General features: G+C 39.0%; 1 protein-coding gene across 1 annotated transcript in view; it reads left to right on the forward strand.

Moving 5' to 3' along the window:
• ric8b (RIC8 guanine nucleotide exchange factor B) overlaps positions 1-11,185 on the forward strand; it is a 27,731-nt gene extending 16,546 nt beyond the window's left edge. The window contains exon 10 of the mRNA XM_062043094.1: positions 8,130-11,185. Within this exon, the coding sequence (XP_061899078.1) occupies positions 8,130-8,241 (112 nt within the window). The 3' untranslated portion in view covers positions 8,242-11,185. The remainder of the gene's footprint in view (positions 1-8,129) is intronic.

Here is an 11,185-nt window from a genome sequence, read left to right on the forward strand (position 1 = left end):
TTGGGAACAGGTGGGTGCCATGATTGGGTATAAAAGCAGCTTCCATGAAATGCTCAGTCATTCACAAACAAGGACGGGGCGAGGGTCACCACTTTGTCAACAAATGCCTGAGCAAATTATTTAAGAACAACATTTCTCAACCAGCTATTGCAAGGAATTTAGGGATTTCACCATCTAAGGTCTGTAATATCATCAAAAGGTCCAGAGAATCTGGAGAAATCACTGCACCTAACATTGAATGCTCGTGACCTTGGATCCCTCAGGCGGTACTGCATCAAAAAGCTAAATCACTTTGTAAAGGATATCACCACATGAGCTCAGGGACACTTCAGAAAACCACTGTCAGTAACTACAGTTGGTCGCTACATCTGTAAGTGCAAGTTAAAACTCTACTATGCAAAGCGAAAGCCATTTATCAACAACACCCAGAAACGCAGCCGGCTTTGCTGGGCCCGAGCTCATCTAAAATGGACTGATACAAAGTGGAAAAGTGTTCTGTGGTCTGACGAGTCCACATTTCAAATTGTTTTAGGAAACTGTGGACGTCGTGTCCTCTGGACCAAAGAGGAAAAGAACCATCTGGATTGTTCTAGGCGCAAAGTGTAAAAGCCAGCATGTGTGATGGTATGGGGGTGTATTAGTGCCCAAGGCATGAGTAACTTACATATCTGTGAAGGCACCATTAATGCTGAAAGGTACATGCAGGTTTTGGAGCAACATATGTTGCCATCCAAGCAACGTTATCATGGACGCCGCTGCTTATTTCAGCAAGACAATGCCAAGCCACGTGTTACATCAACGTGGCTTCATAGTAAAAGAGTGCGGGTACTAGACTGGCCTGCCTGTAGTCCAGACCTGTCTCCCATTGAAAATGTGTGGCGCATTATGAAGCCTAAAATACCACAACATACTGTGGAACAACTTAAGCTGTACATCAAGCAAGAATGGGAAATAATTGAAAGTAAACAGGTTTTTAAAAGGAAACTAATATTGTATCTGAGTCCGTAAATTAGTATGATTTTTGTTTGGTTTTCTATTGTGTACCGTATTTTTCGGAGTATAAATCGCACCTGCCGAAAATGCATAATAAAGAAGGAAAAAATCATATATAAGTCACACTGGAGTATAAGTCGCATTTTTTGGGGAAATTTATTTGATAAAAGCCAACACCAAGAATAGACATTTGAAAGGCAATTTAAAATAAGTAAAGAATATTGAACAACAGGCTGAATAAGTGTACGTTATATGAGGCATAAATAACCAACTGAGAACGTGCCTGGTATGTTAACGTAACATATTATGGTAAGAGTCATTCAAATAACTATAACATATAGAACATGCTATACGTTTACCAAACAATCTGTCACTCCTAATCGCTAAATCCCATGAAATCTTATACGTCTAGTCTCTTACGTGAATGAGCTAAATAATAATATTTGATATTTTACGGTAATGTGTAAATAATTTCACACAGTCGCTCCTGAGTATAAGTCACACCCCCGGCCAAACTATGAAAAAAACTGACTTATAGTCGGAAAAATACGGTAGTTATATTTACATGGTAATTAATATTCTGAGACTTTAAATTGTTTGCTTGTTGGTGATTTGTATTTGTTTCTGTATTGTGTAGTTATAATTATAGGTTTTTACTTGTAATTGTATTGAGTTTGTGGACCCCAGGAAGACTAGTGGGTTGTTGTGGCAACCAGCTAATGAGGATTCTTTAATCAAAATCAAAATCAATTCCACCTTAAAAGCTTCAAAAAATGTGTCTCCTCAGTTCCCAAACCTTTACTGAGTGTTGTTAAAAGGAAAGGCCATGTAACACAGTGGTAAAAATGCCCCTGAGACAACTTTTTTGCAATGTGTTGCTGCCATTAAATTCTAAGTTAATGATTATTTGGCCAAAAAAATAAAAATGACCTTTCTCAGTATAAACATTAAATATCTTGTCTTTGCAGTCTATTCAATTGAATATAAGTTGAAAAGGATTTGCAAATCATTGTATTCTGTTCTTATTTACCATTTACACAACGTGACAACTTCACTGCTTTTGGGTTTTGTATGTTAGTTTGGTGTTACTAGAACTATATCTCCCCCGAATATTTTGGTGAAAGGACTTCAACTTTTGATGTTCCAGTCTATTAAAATGTAGACAGGCTGTTGATCACTCTGCTAACATTTTAACAAGCCAGCATGGAGGCACCTCGCTGTGTATTAGCGTTGACCTTTCCTGTGCTAGCATTCAAAAGTCACCAATAAGCTTTGCCCCTTGCCAACCGAGTCGTCCGAGCAGGAATTTTACCTTCTCCGCTTCAATTAGGCTCCGCCCGACTTCCAGCACACGGCTGCATTCAGCGGGAGTAAAATGAAAGCAGCGTCGTTATCGCCAATAATTAAGCTCCACCTAATTGGCCGACAGAGCAAACCTGTCAGCGCAGGTGTCTTTTATGGTGATTTTAATTACCCCTGCATGTCTTGACTTTATTCTCCTCGGTCTGAGCAGCCAATCAGTGGCCACACAAGGATGAAGGCGGGTTTGGGCGGACGGAGGCCTAACAATTGTCGTCCGAGGGTGCTGCGGTAATGAGGCACGTGCGCCCCTAAGAGGAAGATTCCTTTCCCTTTCATCCTCAGCGTGATGACTCCCGGGAAGACCTGACTCTCAGGAGACGAGTCAGAGCGCTGAAAGAATGTTGTCTACTAACTGCTTTACAGCACGTCCAATTAGCACATAGTCTGTGCACCAACCAGCCATTACACCTGCCCGCCTTTCTTTGTGCTCGTCTTGTTAATTGGACAAAGATATTGTTTGTTCTCTATCCACATCTTGTCAGGCTTCATAGGACCGATGATTAGGTACACACCTCCCGCACAAGCTAATGGGATACAGAAAAAAAACAACATCATCATTAGAGATGTCCGATAATGGCTTTTTTGCCGATATTGTCCAACTCTTAATTACCGATTCCGATATCAACCGATACCGATATATACAGTCGTGGAATTAAAGGCCTACTGAAAGCCACTACTACCGACCACGCAGTCTGATAGTTTATATATCAATGATGAAATCTTAACATTGCAACACATGCCAATACGCCCGGGTTAACTTATAAAGTGCAATTTTTAATTTCCCACTAAACTTCCGGTTCAAAACGCCTTTGGAGGATGACGTATGCGCGGGACATCGCGAGGTCCACGGAAGTGTTTGGACACAATACACAGAGCTCTGTTTTCTTCGACAAAATTCCACAGTATTCTGGACATCTGTGTTGGTGACTCTTTTGCAATTTGTTTAATGAACAATGGAGGCTGCAAAGAAGAACGTTGTAGGTGGGATCGGTGTATTAGCGGCTGGCTGTAGCAACACAACAAGGAGGACTTGATTGGATAGCAGACGCGCTAGCGCCGGCGACCTCACCTTGACTTCCTACGTCTCCGGGCCGCCGACCGCATCGTCGATCGCTGGAACGCAGGTGAGCACGGGTGTTGATGAGCAGATGAGGGCTGGCTGGCGTAGGTGGAGCGCTAATGTTTTTATCATAGCTCTGACGAGGTCCCGTTGCTAAGTTAGCGTCGTTAGCAACAGCATTGCCAGGCTTCGACAGGCGGCACAGCATTAACCGTGTATTTACATGTCCAGTGTTTGGTTCGGTGTCTCCTGATAGTAGTATTGTTGATCTTCTGTCTATCCTTCCAGTCAGGGATTTATTTATTTTGTTTCTATCTGCATTTGAGACAGATGCTATCACGTTACCTCATGCTAAAGAGCTTCGTCGATGTATTGTCGTGGAGATAAAAGTCACTGTGAATGTCCTTTTCGCCTTCTCGACTCTCATTTTCAAGAGGATATAGTATGGTGGTTTAAAATCCAAATCCGTGATCCACAATAGAAAAAGGAGAGAGTGTGGATTCCAATGAGCCAGCTTGTACCTAAGTTACGGTCAGAGCGAAAAAAGATATCTCTTGAACTGCATTCTAGTCCGTCACTCTAACGTTCCTCATCCACAAATCTTTCATCCAGACTCAAATCAATGGGGTAATCGTCGCTTTCTCGCTCCGAATATCTCTCGCTCCATTGTAAACAACGGGGAATTGTGAGCAGCACTACCGCTTGTGACGTCACGCTACTTCCGGTAGGGGCAAGGGTTTTTTTGATCAGCGAGCAAAAGTTGCGAACTTTATCGTCGATTTTCTCTACTAAATCCTTTCAACAGAAATATGTCAATATCGCGAAATGATCAAGTATGACACATAGAAAGGATCTGCTATTCCCGTTTAAAAATTTAAAAAATTCATTTCAGTAGGCCTTTAACACATTATTATGCCTAATGCAGTGAGCAGCAGCGGTGGCCGCGCCCGGAAATAATTTTTTGGTGATTCAACCCCCAATTCCAACCCTTGATGCTGAGTGCCAAGCAGGGAGGTAATGGGTCCCATTTTTATAGTCTTTGGAATAAACAACTTTAACACTGTTACAAATACAAACCCCGTTTCCATATGAGTTGGGAAATTGTGTTAGATGTAAATATAAACGGAATACAATGATTTGCAAATCATTTTCAACCCATATTCAGTTGAATATGCTACAAAGACAACATATTTGATGTTCAAACTGATAAACATTTTTTTTGTGCAAATAATCATTAACTTTAGAATTTGATGCCAGCAACACGTGACAAAGAAGTTGGGAAAGGTGGCAATAAATACTGATAAAGTTGAGGAATGCTCATCAAACACTTATTTGGAACATCCCACAGGTGAACAGGCAAATTGGGAACAGGTGGGTGCCATGATTGGGTATAAAAGTAGATTCCATGAAATGCTCAGTCATTCACAAACAAGGACGGGGCGAGGGTCACCACTTTGTCAACAAATGCGTGAGCAAATTGTTGAACAGTTTAAGAAAAACCTTTCTCAACCAGCTATTGCAAGGAATTTAGGGATTTCACCATCTACACTCCGTAATATCATCAAAGGGTTCAGAGAATCTGGAGAAATCACTGCACGTAAGCAGCTAAGCCTGTGACCTTCCATCCCTCAGGCTGTACTGCATCAAAAAGCGACATCAGTGTGTAAAGGATATCACCACATGGGCTCAGGAACACTTCAGAAACCCACTGTCAGTAACTACAGTTGGTCGCTACATCTGTAAGTGCAAGTTAAAACTCTCCTATGCAAGGCGAAAACCGTTTATCAACAACACCCAGAAACGCCGTCGGCTTCGCTGGGCCTGAGCTCATCTAAGATGGACTGATGCAAAGTGGAAAAGTGTTCTGAGGTCTGATGAGTCCACATTTCAAATTGTTTTTGGAAACTGTGGATGTCGTGTCCTCCGGACCAAAGAGGAAAAGAACCATCCGGATTGTTCTAGGTGCAAAGTGTAAAAGCCAGCATGTGTGATGGTATGGGGGTGTATTAGTGCCCAAGACATGGGTAACTTACACATCTGTGAAGGCGCCATTAATGCTGAAAGGTACATACAGGTTTTGGAGCAACATATGTTGCCATCCAAGCAACGTTACCATGGACGCCCCTGCTTATTTCAGCAAGACAATGCCAAGCCACATGTTACATCAACGTGGCTTCATAGTAAAAGAGTGCGGATACTAGACTGGCCTGCCTGTAGTCCAGACCTGTCTCCCATTGAAAATGTGTGGCGCATTATGAAGCCTAAAATACCACAACGGAGACCCTCGGACTGTTGAACAACTTAAGCTGTACATCAAGCAAGAATGGGAAAGAATTCCACCTGAGAAGCTTCAAAAATGTGTCTCCTCAGTTCCCAAACGTTTACTTAGTGTTGTTAAAAGGAAAGGCCATGTAACACAGTGGTGAACATGCCCTTTCCCAGCTACTTTGGCACGTGTTGCAGCCATGAAATTCTAAGTTAATTATTATTTGCAAAAAAAAAAATTAAGTTTATGAGTTTGAACATCAAATATCTTCATATATATTCAATTGAATGTGGGTTGAAAAGGATTTGCAAATCATTGTATTCCGTTTATATTTACATCTAACACAATTTCCCCAACTCATATGGAAACGGGGTTTGTATGCGCCACACTGTGAACCCACACCAAACAAGAATGACAAACACATTTCGGGAGAACATCCGCACCGTAACACAACATAAACACAACAGAACAAATACCCAGAACCCCTTGCAGCACTAACTCTTCCGGGACGCTACAATATACACCCCCCGCTACCACCAAACCCCGCCCCTCCCCAAAACCCCGCCCACCTCCCCATGTCCCGAATTCGGAGGTCTCAAGGTTGGCAAGTATACTCTAGTATACTCTGCACTGAAGCTGTGTGTGTTTTTGTAGCTGTTGTTTTGAGGCATGTTTAAGAAAAATAAAAAAAATGCACTTTGTGAAAGTCAAAGTATAGTATTTCCCATAGTTGTAGTGGGTATTAGGATTATCTCAGGGAGAGCATGTCCCAAATTCCAAGCTGCTGTTTTGAGGCATGTTAAAAAAAATAATGCACTTTGTGACTTCAATAATAAATATGGCAGTGCCATGTTGGCACTTTTTTCCATAACTGGAGTTGAAGTTGTTCTCTTATTTTGGAAAACCTTGTTTTTGATTGATTGATTGATTGAAACTTGTATTAGTAGATTGCACAGTACAGTACATATTCCGTACAATTGACCACTAAATGGCAACACCCGAATACGTTTCTCAACTTGTTTAAGTCGGGGTCCACGTTAATCAATTCATGGTAAAGTTACATTGTTTCATGCATCCAGCGGGGCATCACAACAAAATTAGGCATAGTAATGCAGTGTTTCCCATAAACTGCCAAGATACCTGTGGCGGTGGGGGCGTGGCTATGGGCGTGGTCACCATGACATCATCGAGTAATTTGCATAATTTACTACAATGATATGATTTTCTCTAAAAAGACTAAAAAAATGTATACTTACTAATTAATAACAGTTTTGTTTTAAAGGTCCATCCATCCATTTTACAATATAATTACAACACTTTATGTACATATTTATATACAGATTTGAACAATAAGTTATTCACTGAAATATATTTATTAATTGTGGTTCTTACAAAAAATATATCTTATAAAATATAAAAGCTAAAATGTCTCTTAAAGCTCTGCCCCTTTAATTAGTGCATACTAAATCATTTAACTTTAGCCTACTACTACAACCATATTATTTACCAGCAACATAAAGTGAAACAGAGGCAGAGGTGTCCTGCCACAGTCAGTAACAAATAAACAGAAAACAGTAGTGGTCAAATACAAATAAGGCAACAAGAGAAGTATCCTACACTTCTCTTTTGTAAAGTAAATCTGAGCAGCCTATATGGGCATCTACATCAACTATATGATTTGCCTGAGAAGCTGGACAGGACAAAAAAAATAAAAAAATGTATTTTATTTATTTATTTATTTTTATTTATGGCGGACGTAATTCTTTCGTGGCGGGCCGCCACAAATAAATGAATGTGTGGGAAACACTGTAATGTGTTAATTCCACGACTGTATATATCGGTATTGGTTGATATCGGAATCAGTAATTAAGAGTTGGACAATATCGGATATCGGCAAAAAAGCCATTATCGGACATCTCTACTTATTACTTATGTTGGCCAGAGGGGGAGCACTTTTAAAAGCGACACACAGTCAATTTGAAAAATCCCTCCTTTTTGGGACCACCCTCATTTTGATATATTCCACCACCAGGGGTGCAAATGAGACATTCTATATTAGATGCAATGGTTTTCTGTATTGGGACCATGATTTATGTCATCACTTGTTCACACCTCCTCATATGGAAGCTACCGGTACTTTTCCTTGTTGATGTCTCAAGAAGGGTACTGTAGATGTAGAAGAACACACACACACACAGGAGGTATAATTGGATTAGGATGAAGGAGCAGCCGTGGCTTTGAGGAGATTATCCCTGGGGCTGATCCTGTAATTAAACTGCCACAGGCGAGGAGGGGTCCGAGCGGGTGAGGGGTTGGAGCAAGTGTCCGCGGAGGAGGAGGAGGTGCCGCGGTCATGCAAAGCATCTGCTCCCGGAAGCACTTTAGCTTGAAATAAACCGACTTTATGAAAATCGTCATCCTGTTTTGACTTATTGTTTGTGTCCACAGGCAGCGCTTGATCCGTCCCATGGGCGTCAAGCAAGACGGCACGTTAGCGCCCCTCGAAGAAACCCTCCTAGTCCCGCATGAAGAGGACTCCCCCGGTTCGGACTCTGACTAGTAAGAGCACTTTGCTTCATGGCCACATTTTGAGGGGAGGGGAGAAAACACCCCCAAAGCTTTGTCACACTTCAAGTGCTGGATCTTTCAGACAAGGTGGGTTTTTTTTTTTTTAATTAGATGACGCAGTCGAGCCAAGTTTCCAAATGTTGCTCCTGCATCAGCGGACACTCACTCGGTTTTAAGACTCAAACGGCAGTCTCAACTTTACCGTATTTTTCGGATTATAAGTCGCACCGGCCGAAAATGCATAATAAAGAAGGAAAAAAACATATATAAGTCGTACTAGAGCAGGGGTCACCAACCTTTTTGAAAGCAAGAGCTACTTCTTGGGTACTGATTAATGTGAAGGGCTACCAGTTTGATACACACTTAAATAAATTGCCAGAAATAGCCAATTTGCTCAATTTACCTTTAACTCTATGTTATTATTAATAATTAATGATATTTACACTTAATTGAACGGTTTAAAAGAGGAGAAGACACATAGTTTATCTTCAATTTCGACTCTTTAAAATTCAAAATTCAACCGAAAAAAGAAGAAAAAAACTAGCTAATTCGAATCTTTTTGAAAAAATTAAAAAAAAAATTTATGGAACATCATTAGTAATTTTTCCTGATTAAGATTAATTTTAGAATTTTGATGACATGTTTTAAATTGGTTAAAATCCAATCTACACTTTGTTAGAATATATAACAAATTGAACCAAGCTATATTTCTAACAGACAAATCATTATTTCTTCTAGATTTTCCAGAACAAATTTTTTAAAAGAAATTCAAAAGACTTTGAAATAAGATTTAAATTTGATTCTACAGATTTTCTGGATTTGCCAGAATAATTTTTTTGAATTTTAATCATAATAAGTTTGAAGAAATATTTCACAAATATTCTTCGTCGAAAAAACAGAAGCTAAAATGAAGAATTAAATTAAAATGTATTTATTATTCTTTACAATAAAAATTTTTTTTTTACTTGAACATTGATTTAAATTGTCAGGAAAGAAGAGGAAGGAATTTAAAAGGTAAAAAGGTATATGTGTTTAAAAATCCTAAAATCATTTTTAAGGTTGTATTTTATCTCTAAAATTGTCTTTCTGAAAGTTATAAGAAGCAAAGTAAAAAAATTAATGAATTTATTTAAACAAAAGAAGACCAAGTCTTTAAAATATTTTCTTGGATTTTCAAATTCTATTTGAGTTTTGTCTCTCTTAGAATTAAAAATGTCGGGCAAAGCGAGACCAGCTTGTTAGTAAATAAATACAATTTAAAAAATAGAGGCAGCTCACTGGGAAGTGCTGCTATTTGAGCTATTTTTAGAACAGGCCAGCGGGCTACTCATCTGGTCCTTACGGGCTACCTGGTGCCCGCGGGCACCGCGTTGGTGACCCCTGTATTAGAGTATAAGTCGCCAGTCCCTTACAAGTTTCTCGCGTACTCCAAACTTTCTTTCTGCCGCTCGATTGCCGTTTTCTGCTGCATATTTCACTACTTCCAGCTTGTAACCTGCAGTATACGATTTCCTTTTCGCTGCCATTTTTGTTCAGCCCTTCTCAGTTTCTATAAGTTACCGCCAATGTTGAAATGATCAATTTTCATTGGTACGGAAGTGGTAGCATCTTTTTTTTTTCACAATGCACTTCTGTCGTGACCCGCCCCCGCCAAATTTTTATTGGTTGACGTGTGTGTGACGATTGCTGATATACGCCTAGTCTCTTACGTGAATGAGATAAATAATATTTGATATTTTACGGTAATGTGTTAATAATTTCACACATAAGTCGCTCCAGAGTATAAATCTATGAAAAAAACTGCGATTTATAATACGAAAAATACGGTACTAGCCTTAACATTTTTTTTTTGTTTCAAAATATCCCACTTTTTTCCACAAAACGGAGCAACGTCCGGAATATCGCGACTCAATCGGAATGTTCTGTGCGCGCCTGTAAGGCTGTCCGCCATCACTGAGGGCACAGGGTCGCACATACTTTAATTTAACGACATCGTTTCTGTAGATTGCTATGATTAGTCCTGAAATTGAGGATTTTCCTAAGGAATAATAATAATAATAGATTTTATTTGTAAAAAGCACTTTACATTGAGTAAACAACCTCAAAGTGCTACAGTGTATTAAAAAAAAAAAAAAGATAATAAAAAAAAAAAAACTAAAACAGCCAAATAGCTAAAACTAGTATGCATATATCTAAAAAAAGGCTTTTTTAAAAAGAAGGGATTTTACCGTATTTTTCGGAGTATAAGTCGCACCGGCCGAAAATGCATAATAAAGAAGGAAAAAAACATATATAAGTCGCACTGGAGTATAAGTCGCATTTTTTGAGGAAATTTATTTGATAAAAGCCAACACCAAGAATAGACATTTGAAAGGCAATTTAAAATAAATAAAGAATAGTGAACAACAGGCTGAATAAGTGTACGTTATATGAGGCATAAATAACCAACTGAGAACGTGCCTGGTATGTTAACGTAACATATTATGGTAAGAGTCATTCAAATAACTATAACATATAGAACATGCTATACGTTTACCAAACAATCTGTCACTCCTAATCGCTAAATCCCATGAAATCTTATACGTCTAGTCTCTTACGTGAATGAGATAAATAATATTATTTGGTATTTTACGCTAATGTGTTAATAATTTCACACATAAGTCGCTCCTGAGTATAAGTCGCACCCCCGGCCAAACTATGAAAAAAACTCAAGACTTATAGTCCGAAAAATACGGTACTTAAATTTATCCCACAATAGGGAAACGACATCGTTTCTGCAGATTTCTATGATTAGTCCGGAAATTGAGGATTTTTCAAAGGAATAATAATAATAATAGATTTTATTTGTAAAAAGCACTTCACGTTGAGTAAACAACCTCAAAGTGCTACAGTGTATAAAAAACAAAAAAAGATAATAAAAAAAATAAAAAATAAAA

Source organism: Entelurus aequoreus, linkage group LG03, assembly GCF_033978785.1.
Source record: "Entelurus aequoreus isolate RoL-2023_Sb linkage group LG03, RoL_Eaeq_v1.1, whole genome shotgun sequence".
NCBI lineage: Eukaryota > Metazoa > Chordata > Actinopteri > Syngnathiformes > Syngnathidae > Entelurus > Entelurus aequoreus.